Genomic DNA, 20,421 nt, shown 5'->3' with positions numbered 1-20,421 from the left:
CGCATTCTCGTAATCGGCCACTGTTAGCTACGTCAGTGCTACCCGGACGCGGTATTGCCTCCATGCCGATAAGGTTTGGTTTTTAACACGAATCTCGTAATGAGGCCCATTCTCTCTAAATAAAATGTAAGATGTCGATATCCCCCCACTCTGCCTACTGTAAGGCTGCATCCTGGAGTAGGCCGAAGCCAGCAAGGAGTTGTAGAAGACAGACGTTGAGAAGGTCTTCAACTTCTGGAAGTATTGTCGCTGTGTACCGCTTGATGAGTCGAGGATCAAGAAACAGAGGGCGATATATTAAATGTACAATATCAAACCGCTCTTAAAGCTAGGAACTCGCATAGAGCGACCGACCACAACGGTGTAAAAAAAACAATCAACACACACACCAGTGGCAGCAAGAGCAAATGGGGTGCCACTCTATATCCTGTGGAATGCAATTGTTTCTGAACATAGCTGGTGCTGAAGATGGAATATCAAAAAAGATGAATCTGTGGGAGGAATGAATCAATTAGAAAGGGTAGCCACCACACTTAATCTTTTGATGGAAGGCTTGAAGTGGAAAGCTTCTGCCCATGTCACAGTTCAACATTTCATTTCTCTGATGCTTATCAAAGCTGAATCGGTTCTTCCTGCTTTTGAACCAATATATTGTACATTGCATATAAGTCATTGCCTTCTTCCTACTCAACCCTACCAGCCCTGCACATTTATGTTGGGCTACTTGCATCTGGGTCGGATTCTTCTGTCAATGGTACAGACTCCTTGCATACAGGGTGTGCATTTGAAAACCATTTGTGTTTTTCATGCAGACTGGAGTTTGCATCAGAGTGCAAGAAGCAGAAAGAGTTTGCTGGTCATGCATTTTGTAGGGGTCTCCAGAGGTCTGTGTGACGGATGCCGATTTCAAATGAAGTTCTCAATGTGTGAGATTTGGCATGTTGAAGGCAGAGCACTAGCATATTGCTGGGTCACGCCACATATGTAGTACATATGTTAAATGTTAAAGGTAGTTGTACCGCGCACTGTCACCAATGGAGTTGGTCCCCAGGCGGATCTGTAAACGAGAAGGCGGGTTGGGTTAGTAAGGTGAAGAGGGATAGGATAGTGAAAGAAGTGATGTCCTGTTGGCAGCTTCAGTTCGCTTAACACCGCGCAGTGAGCTTTGGTGCGAGTATCGGATCGATGTCAGACCTCGTGTGCTGTTGGTGTGGCTTATGTGTTCGTTTGTCGGTGCGGTAAAGTGCATGAGGATTGCTGTGCGAGAGGTGGTTGTGTGGTTTTGTATGGGTTAAGTACGCATAGATTTTGAGCTTTTTGGTTCGTGGGTTACATGTCTCGCGGCTGACCTTGGCGGTTTGACTAGATGCCTACATTTGAGAATCCTGCATGGTGGAGCCAGGTCTCTCAATACACTATATTTCACCATATAGTAGACAAAGATGTAGGCCCCACCTAGATTTGAGAGTCCTGTGACGTGGTGGGGAGGCCTAGGTTTCATAATGCATTACATTCTCTTTGTCCCCAACAAATAAAAAAAAATGCATTACATTTCATCATACAGTGGACAAAGAAGGAGGCCACTCCCAGACCCGAGAATCCTGCACAGTGGGAGAAATGCCCAGGTTCCACAATAGGCGGGTTTGAACCTATAATAGACAGAGATGGAGGCCACACCTAGAGCCAGAGAGTCCAGCAAAGTGGGAGAGGGGTCCAGGCCTCACAATACACTACGTTTCACTCTACAGTAGACAAAGGTGGGGGCTCTACCTGGATTAGAGTGGATGTGGCACATGCTAATCTTGACAATTCTAACTAGATGTGGTATTTGCTAACTGTGATGCTGTAAATGCATTGGAGGGACAGAGCCTTCCTGACCTTGTCCTGTAGTCCTTTTTCATGTGTGTTCTGTATTGTTTTCTGCCCAGGAGTCCATGTGGGACTCCTGGCAGTGCAGCTCTTCCTGTTTTTGGTCGTGGTGAACAGACCCTTGGGAATCCCCTTATGGCACCCATGGGTGGGGGGTACAACCCTGTACCCCTAGTGTATGTTCTTGGGCACCTGTGTGTGGCCCACAAAGCCAGGTGTGGGCTGGTGGCAGCTCCATGTTGAATTTGACAGGTGCTCCGAGTATCCTCCATTTTGGGATACCCAGGCCTTGCCATTGGAATCAGTTGATTACAGAGGAGACAAGGTGCCCCCTGTGGCCTCTTGCTTTCTATTGCCGGTTACCTTGTTTTTCCAAAGTCCTGGGACGCCCAGACTCTGTCCCTTCCCCTGACTGGCTGTTGGGTGGTATTTCCATATATGGTATTGTGGGGAAGTCCAGGCCAGACTAGCTGGAGCCGACTGTATGTTGTGGGTACACCCTTGGGGTGGGACCTGGGAGAATGGAGTTTGTGACCAATATGAACTTCTTGTTGTGGATGTCTGGTTTCTAGTATGTGACACAAAGACTGAGATAGCCCTTCCCGAACCTGGTAAGAATGCAGTGTGGAGTGCTGAATGGCTGGGTACTTGTCCCAATACACATTCCTGGTTGTGAGTGTCTGAGTGGGCGGAGAATTGCCTGAATGCACTGTGAGCCTGATTGGCTGCCTGCACAACCTTCTGAATGATTGGTTGATGAGCTTGGGCCAGCAGTGTGAATGAGACAGAACGGTATATCTGGGACCTCTCACTGCTAGACACTGTTCAGAAGCTGAAGTGGAAATTTGAAACTGCTTATCCTTGAAGCCCAGCTGGAAGAAGAAGAAGAAGAAGAAGAAGAACTGCTGCTGCATTTGCTTCGACCCGATCCGAAAGCGGGCAAGTTTGTCCAGGACTGATCGGAGAGAGGACCTGCTAAGGAGACCTCTGCCCGAGCTAAGCGGGAATATCGTGCAGACCGCTAACCTTCGCCGAAGCCTACGAAAGACTGTCGACCGGAGACGGGGACCGCCGAGGAAAACTAAGTGAAGCACCGGACAGCCGTCCACCATCGTCGATCAGGGTTCGCAGGTTTGCTAGAACTGCTGGAGGCCCGTCGAAGCTGTGCTGCCCAGAAGCAGGGACGGCTTGATGCCGTGCTGCACCTTTGCCTAAAAACACTTGACTCCAAGCACTTCCTTGTCCGCACGGTCGACCGCTTTGTCCCGCCGGATAAAGTCGTGGCCGACGAGCTAAGGAGAATTCGCCGGTGGGTTTCCCGCCACCCCAAGACCACAAAGACTCTGACGACCTGACGCCCTTGCTGGCCCAAACATCTTTATTGACTCTTTGCGGTAACAAACTCTCGTTGTTGAGGTGCACCGCACGCCTTGTCCTCGCAGGACGTCCACGACTGATCGTCGACAAGCACCGCCCACACAGACGCTGCTGCCTCAACAGCATCAAACCTTTAATTGAGGACTCTCAATGCTAAGTTCACCTTCTTCGACTATCGACGATCCGTGGCTCCTGCCTTAAAGGGGGCCACTCAAGAAGGATCCATCAACGCCTCATTGAAGAAACCTACTATTCTGGGTACATTGGGGTGGTAGAAATTCTTAGAAGGCAATAAGAATCATAGAGAAACAATGTATGGACTGGGCTTGCATTATATCTTTATTTACAGGTTGCCCAGGTGGGGGGGATCCTCATACAAAACTGTGCCTAGAGGTAGGGGCCCAGAATTCAGCCTATTGTTTTAACCAACCTGCTTTCCTCCTATGACTATTGTTGGTTGACATTATTAACTGATTTGTATGACATTTTAATGCAATCTAAGAAGTAATTGTGGTACCACATTGACACTGCATATATTGACTATTTTAGACTTGCCTGAGCACAAAGCGTGTTAGTGTATGTGTACATAATCAAAGCTTCATTTGTATAAAGAACTGTGTTTTCACTAACAGTGTGTGGACATTCCTTTGTGAGTGCTTGGGGACTACACTGTACTTAAGAACCAGCCCGTATCATCTCCTGAGAGCTAGGCCTCGATTGCTCGCCCAAGTTTTATAAAATAGAGAATCTTGGCTGGGGTCCTCTGTGCCTCTCCTCTGCTATATAGAGAGCAGGAGTACAGATATCCCCCCCTCCGGTGCTTTACAGGAACATTCACAAATCTGTCTGGATGTGGCGCAAGCCAATGTTCACAATTCTATCTAACTGTGGTATTTCCTAACGGAGTTCGGGCAGAGTTCAGTCTGCGGCAGTCTCTGGTGGAGTCAGTTGTGAGGAGCTGCAGCTACTGCGACGACCGTGACCCTGTGTTACATGAGTACTGGTATACACCTTTAAGGAAAAGAAGCTCAACCTCCTTTAAAAACCTCCCTGGAGCGCGGAGCGCGCGTGGAGTTCGGGCAGAGTTCAGTCTGCGGTAGTCCGCGGCTGAACGCAGGCTGAGCCAGGAGTGCCGGGCTTACTGCCCGGGGAAAGGAAAGAACTTTAACTCGTAAATCTCAACCAGATGGCTGAGCCGGGGCCTCTGACACGTGCTATAGCCAGGCAAACGCTCCACTCTAAAGAGAAGTCGGACACAGTTTGTTTAGAACGTGCCCAGCCGCTCGGATTGGACGAGCGAGGGCTTGCCGAAGCAACCGCTTCTATGGATTCAATCGACAGTATCTCCACTCAAGAGGACTGTCAGCCTAAAGAGGGAGTGTTAGATGGTTATGAATGGGGAAAGCAGAGCGGGCATTACACAGAAGGCGAAACGCCGCCTTCGGACGACTTATGCTTGGCAAAATCGCCCAGTCCCCTCTTGGCGTCACTCCCCCTACGCCAATCACTGAGCAATGTTCCCAACACCCCCTTACCACAGGTATCGCCATTGGCCTCCTTAATAGAGAGTGAGTCCGCATCTCGACAGTCTGAACTGGAAGCAGACGACTCGTTTCAGCCGAGCCCACCGTATAATCAGCTAGTGAAGGCACAACCAATCGGAGGAACGTACGAACCAGCGGCTGGCGTTGGGAGAAGCCCGCATGAGGAGGAATGCGCAAACCTACAACCCAGCGTTCCACCGAGTTTGAGAGTAAAGAAACGGCCGTCCATATGAACATTTCTCTTCCCGTGACCAAAGTAAACATGCCAACGCTCCAGCCCTCGTGTGATGTGACGGACCTTGAACTTCTAGAGCATGAGGCGGTGTTGGAACCCATTGAACTCATAAGGTCCAAACTTAAGAGTCCTGTGAACAAGCGAGAAGCCCCACAAACTAGGGTGAGAAGGAGCAGAGAATTAATCGACCATGGGAAAGCGATGTCAAGTTGTTTACCGACTCATGCTGTTACAGAAAGGCCGAAAGTCGCTGCGAGAACAAGTGCCGACATCGCGATTAGCTTTAACAAAGCAAAGGCAATCCGGAAAGAGAGATGCGCCGCTGCAGAGCTGCTAAACAACTCTGCGCGTAGTGCACTCGAAAACAATAGCATGGATTTCCATCAGGCGAACTATACTAACCCGAATCATGTGCTGGACTTAGCCGGGCGCGAAGCTTGACTAGCTGAACGCTTGAAAGCTGACTTTGAGAGGATGAAGGAACGGTTGTCAGTCAGCTTTTCAAATCCCGAATTGGAGCTTATCGACAAACACATCATGAAGCTACCCCCCGCAAGGCAGCACAGCGCTTTAGTGGATCTTGACCCGCAAATGTCATATCATGAAACAAGGGAGGTGTCGGAGAAGGCAAATTAATTTGTAATTCCCCCTACAAGTCGACTCCCTTGGCATGAGGCCGTGAGTGGGGTCACTTTTTCCAGCGAATATCAAAATTCGAACACGAAGACTGCATCTACATGCTCGACCCCCAAGTTACAGGCAGCTTTCAATACCGCGAACAACAAGAGGGCTGAAAGTGAGGGTCCTTGTGCAAAGAAGAAAAAGGACCTGGAAAATCTAAATTATGAAAATGAATCGCCGAAAGATGTGGCAGCAGCACTTAAATCAAATTTGTCGGCAGCAGCAGTCTTACAAATACACAATAACGTGCTAGCCGCGTCTTCGGTTGCCCTCATGCCCTTCACCAAATTATATGAAAATCTACATGACGCCATTCAATCCAATGGAGGGCTGCTCTCCCATATTGTGGAAAAACTAGACAAACAAGACCAACTTATCTCACAGTTGGAACATAATCTTGAAATCGAAAAAACTTCCCTCATTCTAATGCAAAAGCAAATAAATGAAGGCATGGCCAAAGAGAACCAGGATAAGAAAGAAATGATAACAGCGATTACAGCCTGTCTAAATCAAACATCCACAACAATGAGATTGCTGTTACCAACAGAGGTCTGTAGTTTAGGATCATCACTGGTCACTAAAGCCCCTTGGAGGCGTCCTCCAGTGAATGCCTAAAGACAACGACACTCGAGGACTCACGAAAGTCGCTCACAAAAGAAAAAGAAATAGTTGGATCCACATCATCCGAGTTAATAGTGCCGAGGATCGAGGTGTCAACAGAATCAGAAGGCGTGACAACTGAAGCTAGAGCAGAGCAATCATCAACAGTGTCTCTCAAACCTAAGCAAGTAGTGGTGGCACCTGAGCAAAAGAAACCGGAACCCAAGAAATGCGCCAACCCAAGCCTCACCTTTGGGATCTTTAATGGGACAGCCAAAAACTTTAGTGGGTCAGACACCAACTCAAATAAAGGAAAAGCAAATACCACGAAATCAAAAAACATGCAGCCAATAAACATCACTCAAAAAAAACGGAAAGAAAAGAAGAACAATTGCGAACCTCGCCAACAAGCTAGTAAATCAAAGAAATTCATACGCAACTTAACGACTCCAGTCAAACCGAACCTCTTTGCAAGATCTATTAAAAGTAATGTACCGCAGGTCTCTAAAGGGTTGAAAAGATCTGGCAAAGATGTGGCAGAAACTGCAGAAGAAAAGGGAAATCCCAAAAAACGACAAAGACTGGAATCGGATGATCTGGTAAGCTTAACGGGAACTCCATGAATTGACCTTTGCAATCTATCTACATACTCAACCGAGGATGAATGCGAAGCAAACCATTCAAATGTGTTGAACAGCACGGTGAGCAGCTCTGACACAAATGAGTCCCTCAAATCTGAGATGTCAGTGCTAGAAAATCCATGGATCTTCAAAGCAAAATCAGACCCTATGGGCGCCGTCCCACAGAGAAAGCACGATCATGGCACTACAAAGGCGCCCAGGACCGTTACTAGTAACGCGCGGTCAAATATCAAATTGCCAAGTGATGGCCTGCCTGCACAAGGTAAACAAGGTGGTAACAACAACCTGAGAAGTCTGAACCCAAAATTAACAGCTGGACAGAGATTAAATGAGGCAAAGAATCACAGTTCAAGGGACCGTGAGCCTCGAAATGAGAGAATTCCACGAATCGCAATTATGAACATACTTAAAGACGACCCTGATGTGAATTTGAACAGAAGAAATGTAATGTGTCTTCTACACTCGGTGCCGGCACTGAGAACTGTGACCACTGATGATATTGCGATCATTGAATACATGTCTGAAGAGCACGCCGATCAAGTCTACTTACACATATCTTCTTATGCAGCGCGTAAGGTAATCTTGGAAGCAAAAGATGAAATATTGCAGCTTGGCTTTGAGATAAGCGAATCTATGAATGAACCACCAAGACATGTATCCCTGGGTGAGAGGAAAGCATCAAACAGGGTGGGTCACAGAGTACCGAACCAAGAGCAACAGAAATACTAATTAAGACAACAATTGAGAACAGAACCCCATCCACAGCACTCTTCGAAACCTAACAAACATGGGGAGATTACTCAGTAGCTGACAGTTGAAAAGGAACAAAAAGCGCTTTCATTGGTCTCTTGGAATACGAGAGGCTTTTGTCATCTTTATGAAAGCTTCCCAATCGAGTTGGAAGACAACTTTATAATATGTTTGCAGGAAACGTGGTTAAGGAGCCCGCCAGTGAAAGAAGGCTATGTCACTATGTTAAATCCAGCAGGAAAAAATGCCCATGGACGACCGTTTTCTGGTTTGATAACCATGATGAGAATTGGCTGCGACTGGGAGGCGCTCACAAGCGAAAATCCCAACATGTTTGTGCAATGCACGCTATTGCAGCTGAAAGGATGCGGTGGGAAATCACAGCAACACCTCCTAGTACTAAATGTGTATTGGAACCCGGTGATGATCACAAGAAGTTCGCAGACACGGTAGCAATCTCGCTAGAAAAACACATGCAAGAAAAGTCTAATACCATGATCATTATATGTGGCGATATGAACTTGACGTGGTTTGACAAGAAGGGTGGCCGGATGAACAACACCCGAACTCATGGCTCTACAATCCAGGATAGAAGGAAAGTCTGGGACAACATTATGGAGTCCTATGACTGCGACATGGTGAATGGACAAATTGATGGCGACAGGCCACCGAAAAACACATGGCATAACATGGGCAACGCAAAGGTACTAGATTACATCTGGGTATCGAAACACGCTTGGGATACAATTAAAGAAATGAATGTAATCCCAGCTAAAAACAGCGACCATGATTTATTGGCAATATACTTAAAGTTAACATCGGGACAAAAAAAGCTGATATCACCACAAGATCTCGAAGTAAATAATGGAAAAAATAGGCTACGACTGTCTGCTGCCCAAATATATAGCCTCACTGAGAAACTAGATACAGCGAATAGCATGATCGGCAGTAACGTAGATTACGTGTCGCTTTTACCTCGGAAAAATGTCCAGACTCTGTGGAAGAAAAATTCGGAGAAAGTGCACACCCACGAATGGAGCACGAGAGTAAATGAAGAAAAAAAGAGACTAAAACTTGACATACGCAACTTGAAAGCACAAGGCAGCAGCGACAGCATTAGCCTGATTAAAAAACGGAGACAATCGTACCGCAATTGGTCCAAAGCATTCAAGTATCGACGTGATCAAGAACGGGGAGAAGTAATGCTGAATTTGCTGAAATCTCACAAATGCAGAGACATTTGGCAAATACTTAATAACTGTACGGCCAACCAAAGCATCAGAATGGCAAGCGTGGTGACAGAAGCAGAGTGGAACCAACATTTCAACAAGGTCTTCTCAGGAGATGTAGAAGTTGATGTTAAACAGTATGAACTAAGGTCCGTAAAGTGGGACTGTACTGAATCTGCTGATGACATACTATTTGCAATTGAAAGACTGAATAATTCACGAGCAGCCGGCCCGGATGGCATTACTAATGTCATGATCAAACAAGATAAATTGGAATGGTCGAAATTCATCGAGATTCTATTTGCTAAGATCGCAAGGTGTAGAGAAATTCCAGCATCTTGGACATCCGCGATCATAGTGCCGATTTTCAAGAAAGGCGACCGGGCAAACCCAGCTAATTATTGCCCGATCGCCTTGCTGGATACAATCGGCAAGGTGTTTGCGATTTTTTTGCAAAAAAAATTAACCAAGTGGGCCAACACAAGTAGAATCACAGATTGTAGACAAACTGGATTTACTAAAGGCGTTGGCACTGAAAACAACCTGACTTTGCTTAACATATTAAAACTGAATTCTTTGGCAAGAAAAACGAAGCTGTTTATAGCATTCATAGATCTTCATCAAGCCTTTGATTGCATCGACCGGGAACTGCTGTGGGCGAAACTAAAAAACTGGAAGTGCCCTCATGAGATCTTGTTCCCTATCATAGCATTACACACTGCCACAACCATCCAGATAAGGCTGAACGAAGCAGGGCAACTCTCAGAGAAAATGAAGACCCAAAGAGGGGTCAAGCAAGGATGCCCAATTGCAGCTTGCCTATTTAAGCTGTTCATCGCGGACATTCCAGCAGCCCTGAGTGATGTTCGTTGCTTTCCACCTAAATTAAACGGATCCCAAATAAACTGTCTAATATATGCGGACGACTTAATTCTAGTAGACACCACGCAGATTGGCCTACAACGTCTGCTATACAAATTACATCAGTATATGAAGTTAAACCATTTGTCTATAAATACATCGAAAACAAAAATCATGAAAATCGGATCGCAGAAAGGCTCAAAGAAAAATCGTTTTACTTGAAGAATTGGAAACACGATGATAGAAGAAGTAACGGAAATTAGTTATCTGGGCATAATGATATCTGCCTCGATATGTGAGAAGATCTGGACCCAATGATGTGGATTACCGGATGAATATTCTGGCAACCCAAGGAGTAAGAATTCACAATCTCTTTGGCAAATTTTCTCCAACTCCGATCCGTTTATTCTATCTACAAAAAGTAATTCCATCCATCACCTATGGAGCCGAATCTGGTTGGAATCTTGACTACAAAATGTGAGCAAAACTGGAAGGTCAGTTCTGGAGACGTGTTCTAAGGTTACCAAACTGTGTTTCTATCTCGGTAATAAGGCATGAATTAGCTCTGGATGACCTACATACAACTGTGATCTGGAAATCATTAGCACTATTGAGAAAGACGCTAATAACGAACAAAGAACCTGCCTATGCGATCCTGGCGATGGACGACGAGCGAGTTGCTGGGGGAATACTCGCAAATTGGTCTGCGAAGCTACATGAAATCATGTTAGCAGCTAATATTAGCAACGAAACACTGATAAAATGGCCACAAATAGCAAGAAAAAAATTAAAAGAATGGGCATGGGCACGAAACATGGACGTTATGGAAAGCCAGGTATCAGCGCCTAAACTCGGGCCGACAATTAACAAAATGAACACGATGCCGGGATATCTCCTACAGTTCCCATCAAGACACCATCGTGATCGCTTTCTTCGATTACGAATGAATGCGTTAAGAACAAAGGAAATCTTACTAAGAAGAAAGGATCCAGAGACTCGTGACAACTGGTGCAGATTTTGTCAAAACGAAATTTAAACTGTGAGACACTTAGTAGTTGCTTGCCCCAAACTTAGATCTATAAGATCCATACACTTGAGCAAATATGAACCGAGAAATGAAAACATGGAGGACTGGTGGTATAGAATCCTGAGTGGGAGCTCGGTCCACCTTACGTTCTCGGTGATAAACTTTATTGATGTGCTCGATGTATAAGAACTAAGGGGGGGAAAAGGGCCGTTGCCATGGAGTAGAGGGATGTCTATTACAAAAAGTTTAATAATAAACTATGTAAATAAAAAAAATTTAAAAAAAATTCCTAACATATGTAAGCCAACTTGTTGAGATTCTTGTTGCCTTAGTATGGTATGCACTATTTTGTTGTACAGGTGTCCACCTGAACATATGGAAGACCAGAAAGTGTGCATTCCAGTTGTCATCAAGTTTGATGTCCAACAGTTGCCCATTGCCTCACAGGCTTGATAGTCATTGTGTAATATCTTGACTACTATCAGAGAAATGCAGGGCCATAAACTGTGTGCTGTTATAAAGTTGTGTCTATCATGTACCATTGAGATTTGATGAGGATGTGCTATGTAATGAGCATTTGTTTAGAAGAATCAAGGTCTGCTCTTGTGCATTTTTAATTTAGGATGAAAGTGCAACTTAATGATCAAATGCAATATGTGGGCACCTGAGTGGCATTGGCACACACAGTGCTCTCCTTTCTGATATGTGTGTTGTGTTAATGCAAGTGGGTAACCATGTATGTTGTAATTTTTCCTATCATGTCCTTAGTCTCCTTTTCTGAAGTCTACTCATATACTCTTCCGATATTAAAGACGAAAAACACTTTAAAACTACAATTGTTTGTATCATTCTACACAAACAGGCGATGGCATTCTAAACTTGATCCAAAGATTACCCTCCCGGAACACGTACCTTTTCATCAAGTTCCTAAAAAGTTCCACAATTCTCTCCTCCAGCATGGGCCGGTGCTGAATGATGGGGTCGCCCTTGTAGGAAACTTTCTGTTGCAGTTCTTCCAGCTTCTTTATCTGTTGGCGTGTTTGAAGCTGAGACTCTGCCAAGGACGTTATCCTAAAGACAACCCAAGTTATACATAAGCCCATCAGCAAATAGAATATATACCAGTAGAATAATTGGACTCACAAATAACAAGGGCATATTTGCAACAGGTACACAATTGTATTGTATGAATCAGGCCCTTGTATAGTGCATTTGCTGCATGCAATCCTGAAATCCATCATCTATGCATTACCCACAGAGACAAAACACTTCATGTGCCAGCAATGCTAAACAAGAATCTGCCACTCTACCCACTTACATGGTGGCATGGCTGACTGGCCACTAGCGCAGTCTTTCACCAATTAATGTAGAATAAGTTAGATGAAGTTGAAAACCAGACACAAAAAGAAGTCTCGTCTTTGCCTTCTAGAACAGTACCACACACATCTCTCATTAACAATACTAAACTGATTTACACCCCCGATCCCCAAAGACCCTGCCATAGCCAAAATGTACCAGTTTTCCAGGCGGTCCAAGCAGATATTAGGTGGGCCTCCTATGCATGCAATCTGTTGTCTCCTCTTCCAGTCAGCCAACTCTTCATCCGTCAGCGTCTTCTGCACATACTCCATAGCAGAAAGGAGGGCAGCCAGCTCGCTTACTATATTCTGAGGATGAGAAAGATACAAATGCAGCCAATCATATTGCAGAGAAAAGCAGGAACAAATCCCTGTCTGAATGTAAAGCTAGATGAGCCTCTTTTACATCTGTATATCTTGATTTTTAGTGAGAATGGAGTTCCTTCACAGCAGTCATTGAGGATTAAAGGTTTGAGATGTTTAAAGCTTGTCCAATGCCTCCCTTTGTTCCACACCCAAAATATGGTAACGTATTCAATCCATTAGCCTATGAATTATCAGGAGTAAGCTCAGTATCAGGGTAAGGATTTACGCAGTACTTCAAATGATTTACCCTATGAAAATGTGCTGCGCTCTTTTCTTCCACCTCCAGTCGCATCCAAAAGCTCAATTTAGTTCTACAATTCCCAGAAAATCTATATTCTCGATCTGAAAATATATAAAATAAAAAGAGGATGCAAAAAAACGAATAAATTCTGGTCAATGTACTGAAGATGCCTCTTCTTATTTTTAAACTGTGCTCTGGTTCACGTTTTAGAAGACTAGAACCAGTCATGTGTTCTCTTCCAGGTGACCTTCAAAGGTTCAGTTTCAAAGGGTTGTTCTTGTGGGTGTGCAGCTATGTAAAGGGACCCAATACAATACTTACTCTTCGCATCTGGTCCAATGCCGTCAACATTTGCTCTAGTTGGGCCATTTTCTGTCGTGTCACTGACTGATTTCCATTTACATCTGCCACATCTGTAGGAAAGAGTGAAAGTCAATAACAGACGAAAAAATAACATTCTACGTATCGCTTATTAGAGTAGGGATTACAAGAAAGACTAAAAGTAACTGATCTATTGTACACTACAGTGCAACTCAAGAAAAACTGCAACATTGCTTAAAGTTGTGGTCTCGTAATGAAAACGCCAGTTTAGCCCACATTGGTGTTCAGCATCCTCGGCAGGAGGGTAAAAAGCCAAGAGTGCCAAGATAAAGTAGATAAAACTGAACCAAAACACACACCAATAATAAATCAATAAAAGGCACCAGCAGAACCAAAAGATAATGGGCCTCATTATGACCCCAGCGCTAAACCATGGTGCTGTTAGCACCATGGTCCATGCCGGGGTCCGCCATGGTGAATGGCGGAATTACCGCCCCATTCCATTGTTGGCGGGGCGGTAATTCCCCATTCACCATGGGCCCTTCCCCATTCCCATTTTTGCCCCATAGGGCTCAATGGGAATGGGGAAGGCGCTAAGTACGGTGCCGCAAATTGCGGCACCGTACTTAGCACCAAGGTCCCTTTGCGGCACCCTACTTTAACGCCTGCTAAAAGCAGGCGTTAAGGTTGGGGGTCGGGTCCCGCAAAGGGACCTCGTAATAAGGCGTTAATGGTTTAACGGCGCCGACACCTAATAATGAGGCCCAATGACATGAAACCCATCAGAAAATGGCCTTGCCTTAGCATATCTCAGGAACTTAAGAAAATGTTCAACTAGTTAAAGCATTCTAGAGCCCACATGTTCAGAAATCACAAAAATATTATGCCAGTGTTTTTTTGGCAATATAGTGTATGTGGGTATATGGTAGAGGGTATTTTACAAATAGATAACTGAACATTGAGTACAGGGGCACCTGAAAGGCACATTTGAAGGGCAATCGGTTGTAGTCTAAATTAAAAGAAATAGATCAAACATTAGCGATGGAGGCTAGTTTACGCAGTCCTCAACATTTGCACACAGAGTAAAAGATTCTATTGCCATTTAAGAAATGGTATGCTATGTGCATGTGGAAAAGTGAAGTAGCAAATGATTTAATGCCTGGCCAGTGGCTTTCAAGTTACATTTTTCAGCTCTGATTTACAGATCTTCAAAACGTATAAACGTGGGTCAATTACCTCCTTGACTCTTGAGGGTTTTGTAGTTAAAATCAAAATCATCTTGAAGGTTTTCTACGACTTTCATCTTCTGCTCCAGATCCTGCAAAATAAATGAATGAACATAAATGGCATCTGGTTTTGCCAGGGTAATAATGCCTGCTGGTGCATCAATCATTGCATATGTACAACACCTACTAGACAAAGATGTGAGAGGATTGCATTTCTAACCAGGACAATGGTAGCTTTCAGACAGGTTGATGACTTCATAATTAAAATGAAATAAAACGTTTCTTTAAAATCCTTCAATAAATATCTATTAAAATCACATTCAGCGTACAACTTTAAAATACTGAATACAGTGCTTTAACAGAAAATAGAAATAACGATTCTTGAAGTGTGTTATCACACACGTTTATTGTGGGTATTTTTGTGGACAATCCTCGAGTAAAAACCAGCATAGAACAAACAAAAAAATCCCCCAATTATGCTTTTTAATGCAGTTCCATTTTTAATATTAAGAGAACCCAATCTGATTACAGGACATTTGGCTTGGGTTGCTCCAGATTTGGGGAAAGGACACAGTCTCTTACTCAGAGAGTCACTTTCGCCTAGCTTTAGAGAACAGAGCGTCAGACAGACACCATATGTCAGCTAATAACAAACCTCTCACAATATTGTATTTTGGTAAATTAATTGAGAATGGGCCTTTCCACAAGTATGTATATCAACATTATAAAAAGTGGTCCTGTTCTGCCAGCAGGGGATATACCATATAGTGATAGAGGGGAAGTGGAGGTGGAGGAGGGGGTATAGAGAGGAGGCCGTCAGAGCAGGAAGGGAGTGTGGATGAGCAATCTGTTTGCACCCCATGTCCCGGGAACCAGCAGTCAAAAGCTTTATTTTTTTATTTTCTTTTGTCACAGCAGTCTGCCGCACATGTTCTTCGGCAGTCCAAGTATTAAGATAGGATCACCCAGTTACCTTTCAGAACACGTTTCGCCAGTCAGTTATGCAGGCAAAGCCTATAGCTATATGTCATTTATTTCCCTATCAGGTATTAGTCCACAAGTGTTTCAAAATAGAATAAGCTAAGACACTCCATCTAGAAATTGTGAGGTGCAGTATACAAGGACTGTAGCTTTTACAAAATGCTAGAGTTTGCTGCTCAAATCTCCCTATCTCAGAACACACAAAACTAAGGCTACTGCCTGCCACTTGATTAAGTGCATCTTCTTTATACTGATCAACAATGACCAAAAAGCATTGTCTCTAGTTATTATGGGATGTCTGACTTGTTACATACCAGGCGGTCAGCTACATTCTGACAATTAAGCACATTTTTAAGAGGTCGTCATTGGTAACCAGACTTTCTCTGTCCCGGACCACATGTTCTGCAATTCCAACCCTAAAGATATCAAAAAGTTGTATGGATAAACTGAAAATCCAGAAGTAGACAGAGACAGGCTGTTAGCTTGAAAATCCTGAGCATGTCCATTACATACTATTTTTAATGGACCACACGCCTAAAGTGCTACAATGTTTGATTACTGCTCTGGGGTGTATGCTAATCTTAATGGTCTTTCTGTCAACATCGAAAAAAGTAAGAACATGGTGTTTTCTCTGAAACACCCACAGTGCACAAGAATTACATGTAAGCTGAACAGTTCTTTACTAGAATATGTAAAGTCCTACAAATATCTGGGGATATATGTTGAGAATAACTTAAAATGGTCTATGCATTGGTGGAAACAAAAGGTAAATGTATGAAATCCATAAGCGCCATTAGCGCTTTCATAGGGCGTCAAGGAGGTTTCTCCATCTCAACAATCCTGTTGCTATATACTGCAAAACGAGTACAAGTGCTACACTATGGAATTGAGGTATGGGGTCATAACCATCTAGCAGATTTTAAATGTTTCGAAAAATAGTTTAGAATGCCTCAAGCAGGGTCCGTTGAGTTCTTGTATCTTGAATTTGATCTTAATGGAATATGCGAAGACTTTATTTTGAGAGTTATGTGCTTTTATTTTGAGAGTTATGTGCTATGAACATCTGCGAGTGTTACACAATGGCACAATTATAGTCAAGTTTCTTCAAGGATTTCTAAGTCTTGGCAGATGCGATTCTATAGGCACTTTGGGTTTTATGTTATCACTATACTATATAAGTGGCATGTAGGATGTTTAAGTTAGTCACTGTTGGGAGAGGTGTATATTGTCACAAACCGATTGAAACAGGAACTGACTATTAGTTATAAAAAACAATCGTATGAACCTTTACACTAAAAGCAAGTTTTTTTGTCACTATATAACTGCTCGTGTGTATAAGCACACTTGTATAGTTGCATACCCTAACAGTTCAATTATGAGACAGTACCTGCTTTTCAAATGTAATATTAGCGACATGCTCGTCACAAAAGATGCCATGTTTGGTTTGGCACGCTCTGCATGCTTATGTCGTTTGTGTGGTGAAACTGTTATCGAAACATTGGTACATCTTATGACACAATGTGAGAGCCTGCATTTGATTCGGTTACGCTATGTTAAAACCTATGATAACCCAGATATGTCTCAACTTTAGCCCACATTTTTAGAGGGAAATGATCAAAATCTAAATATTTTATATGGTTACATTTTATTGGAAATGCGTGAAAATTTTAAAATTACTCTAATTGACTTCTAGTTCATTACTTTTTGAATTTATATTTTAATATGCTTAGAATTATCAGGTCTTGTGATGTGTTAATTTACCTCATGCTGCTCTGTCATTTTATGATTTATCAGTTCTATGCTTTTATTTCCTCTGTGATGCTCGATGGAAATGTTTTATGTTTTTTCATGTATATTATGAAATGTGTTGTAAATACAAAGCCACTCGGCTATGAGTATATTAATAAATACATGACATACTATAGGATCCATCATGTGCTACTGTTGTGGTTAACGGGCGCTCGATAAATCCAAATAAACTAGACAAGGCATTTTCACTCAGTAAAGTGTGCAGCTTAAGTGCTCTCAACTCACTTAAAGATCTATTGGATTTCTATGCACAAAAGTATTTATTATTTTTTATGAAAAATTGTGAATTCATAAGAATAGAAATGGCTTTAAATGATGGGGATTCTAGTGCTTTAGGACACACCAGCATCCTTACTGACAGGCATGATGGTACCCATTTCAGCACTGACCAAATACAGCACGGAATTGAAACCAGCATATCAAGGTTAGCAGTGCTCATAAAGCAGAACGGATAATCCAGCTGTAAATCTCTATAAGATTCGCTTAAATGGTGTTGAAAAAATGGTTGCCCATCACAAACAGAAAATGAAGTAGAACGGGCTTAGTGTGGTTAAGCCTAGCTCATGGCACAAGCCTACCACACTAATTCTGGCATGTAGCTAAAGTCTGAATGTCGCAACATAGGGGAATGCATGGCTTCCAGCACACAGAGCCACTGCTTTGACTGTCTTCAGCAAATAGACTGTTATAGCACTGGTCCTGACTCCTCGGAGAACATGGACAGCTTCCAAGGGTCACAGCAGAGCAAATTATTGGGTACCAACCAAAGAGCTGTTAACGGGTTCAGGGTCTTTCACCTAAAGTACTTTCTCCACAAGCGCACATACAGCTGGGGGAAATGCTACATTATCCCAAAAGCCATTATTAAAGGCACACAGGTATGCGCTTCCTTGAGTACGAAAACATTACTTACCCAGCGACAGATCAAGGCCTTCTGAATGGGTTCATCATGAACAGGATAGAAATTAAATAAGGCATCAAGTTTTGAGAAAAATTGAACTCGCGTCCCTTTAAATGCCCCTTATAAAAATGGTATGTTAAAAAAAAAAATCATAATATCCATTCTTGCTTGGGTGCCACATACTCCTACCACTCCTATTCTGCCCATTCATTTAATTTATGGATTTTCTGAAACCTTTGCCTGGCCCACAGCAGGACACTACAGTGCAGAACAGTCATCAGAGATAAGAACCCATAAGGTCACAACGAAAATGACCCTGCCAAAAGATGAAAACAACTACCTATTCACATTACTGCTGACGGTTTCCCAGTAGGAGTGATGCACCAGTGGACGAACTGGCAAAGTACAAAAAAGACAATTTGTTCTTTACTATTCCTCGTTTGCTTGCCTTCTTCAATTTACCAGGTGTTTATTTCTTGACAGCTGTAAAATCCTGAAGTGGAGGAGGGCGAGAGGGAAGGGGGCAAGAAAGAATGGGTGGGGAGCAAGAGAGAATAGGAGGGGATGCCAGGGGAAGAGGGAAGAAAAAAGTGGGGGCTGAAGTGGTGGGAGAGGGATGGCTCATGTAGGGGAGGACTGGTCCAGGAGACCCCCCTCGCCTGCGCTTTCTCCCCAGGTGAGGACTATGGCTCTTCTGGGCATCCCCTCATGCCACCCGGGCCCAGGTGGTGGAGGGTTCACCCACTGGAGACATTGCCCACACGTATTAAAATGGCCCACCTGTAGTAAAATTTAGCTAGGCCCAGAAACCATTTTGTCTGGTAAAGATGGTGTGAGCTCAGCGCACTGTGGCGCGGCCCCCACCCTTGGAGGGTTCCAGTCATCCTTGTTGCCGCAGCACCATGGCAGATCCGCTGCGAGCACGTTCCCACGGACAAAACGGACATGAGCGAGCGTAATACACTAACATTGTAACAATTCACCTCCCGCAGTGTACCATCGCTCCCAGCATGACTCGGCCAGCAGGCCTGGGCAATGAAAAGAACAAGTAAAATGGTCATCAGATGGCAGACAGTCTTTATATATTAATGTCAAGATTACTCGCAAAGTATGCTTTCCCCCACCAGATCCCTTTTATTGCAAAAGCCTGTAAAATGTATAACTCCAAGAAAGCATGCTTCCTTGATATAAGCAATGGCGAGCCCACACCATTGCAGTTGGGTGCTAATAATAAAGGAACGCACCAGGAATCTATTTGTCACGTGTATCACTGGGAGACTTACACCCCATGGGCTTACGCCTCAACTGAACTAATGCTGCTAGAGGACACAAGAAAGATGAATGTAACCATACCGGCCCACGTGAAGGATGCACGAGAAGGCGCATGTCATATGTGCATGTCTAGGCCCCATATGTGCCACCACCGCCATGAATAGTGGCGGGTTACTTTCTATGTTCTCCACCAATCCTAATTCTACCTCACTTATTGCAAATACATATATATATATGCATATAACTAAAATACTGTACTTGCTAAAACATAATGTATGAATAAGGTGCTCAGATTGGATACAATCGAGACACATCCAGCAAAGCTTAAATGCATGTTTTGTATTGCTTAGAATAAGTATTATAGAGTGTTCAAATGTTCGTGATGTTTTTACCTAAATCAGCAACACACGAGGGAGATACCTTTGTGAACTACGTGCAAGGCCATTCCCCCTCCCACCCTGCGAAGGCTGCCAAGGCATGAGAGCAGAGACCGCGCCGCGCCGCGCTGCTTCACCTCCCCCAACCGGACTGGAGCCGCTTCAAAGACTTGTGACCCCCTCTGTAGCACCCAAGGCCGCCACCTGCATTATTTACAGCACAGCAGTAAACCTCTGCATGAACACACGCGCCCCCTCGTAAACCTCGCAACCCACCGGACCATCTCAGACTTATGGCCCTGTACAATCAGGACACCCAACACTTTGACAACACACAGCGGAACATCCATAACAACTTCTTACAAGGCAGACAGACCAGTACCACCCGTCCCAGGCCCTGAAGCTTAGCCCCCCGACCTATGGCCCCGGTCAACAGGACACTGGTAACCATGTCCTGACGTATTACCTCCAGACCCCTCACAAGGTACATTCCTCCTGTGTTGCATTAACCTGTTGTATAACCTATTGAAAGATTTACTAAAGAAGATAATATCAAAATGCCTGAGTGACTGCGGTGTGCATGGCCTAGGGCTAATAAGTCAGGAAAAGACTTTCGTCTCTGCCACAGGCCGCGATGGCCCCACAACACCGCCTGGATGAACTCTGCCACCCTGCCAGGCCCAGCCCAACCCACGAGGCTGACCAGTGACGTCTTCCAGCCAAAGCCAACCACATCGCAGCAGCACCTATAGTTA

The 20,421-nt window shown here is 44.1% G+C and overlaps 1 protein-coding gene across 5 annotated transcripts in view; it reads right to left on the bottom strand.

The window, feature by feature from the left end:
* Positions 1-20,421, bottom strand: part of STAT3 (signal transducer and activator of transcription 3) — a 609,635-nt gene that overhangs the window by 361,240 nt on the left and 227,974 nt on the right. For all 5 annotated transcript variants that reach the window (XM_069634450.1, XM_069634449.1, XM_069634453.1 and 2 more), the window contains exons 6-9: positions 14,337-14,418; positions 13,101-13,192; positions 12,330-12,481; positions 11,727-11,885 (exon numbers count right to left, since the gene is read on the bottom strand). In XM_069634450.1, the coding sequence (XP_069490551.1) occupies positions 11,727-11,885; positions 12,330-12,481; positions 13,101-13,192; positions 14,337-14,418 (485 nt within the window). The remainder of the gene's footprint in view (positions 1-11,726; positions 11,886-12,329; positions 12,482-13,100; positions 13,193-14,336; positions 14,419-20,421) is intronic.

The sequence above is a fragment of the Ambystoma mexicanum genome, chromosome 13 (genome assembly GCF_040938575.1).
Source record: "Ambystoma mexicanum isolate Mex_15411 chromosome 13, UKY_AmexF1_1, whole genome shotgun sequence".
Lineage (NCBI taxonomy): Eukaryota > Metazoa > Chordata > Amphibia > Caudata > Ambystomatidae > Ambystoma > Ambystoma mexicanum.
Note: the sequence above shows the minus strand (reverse complement) of the source record. Positions and strands in the feature narration are given on the sequence as shown.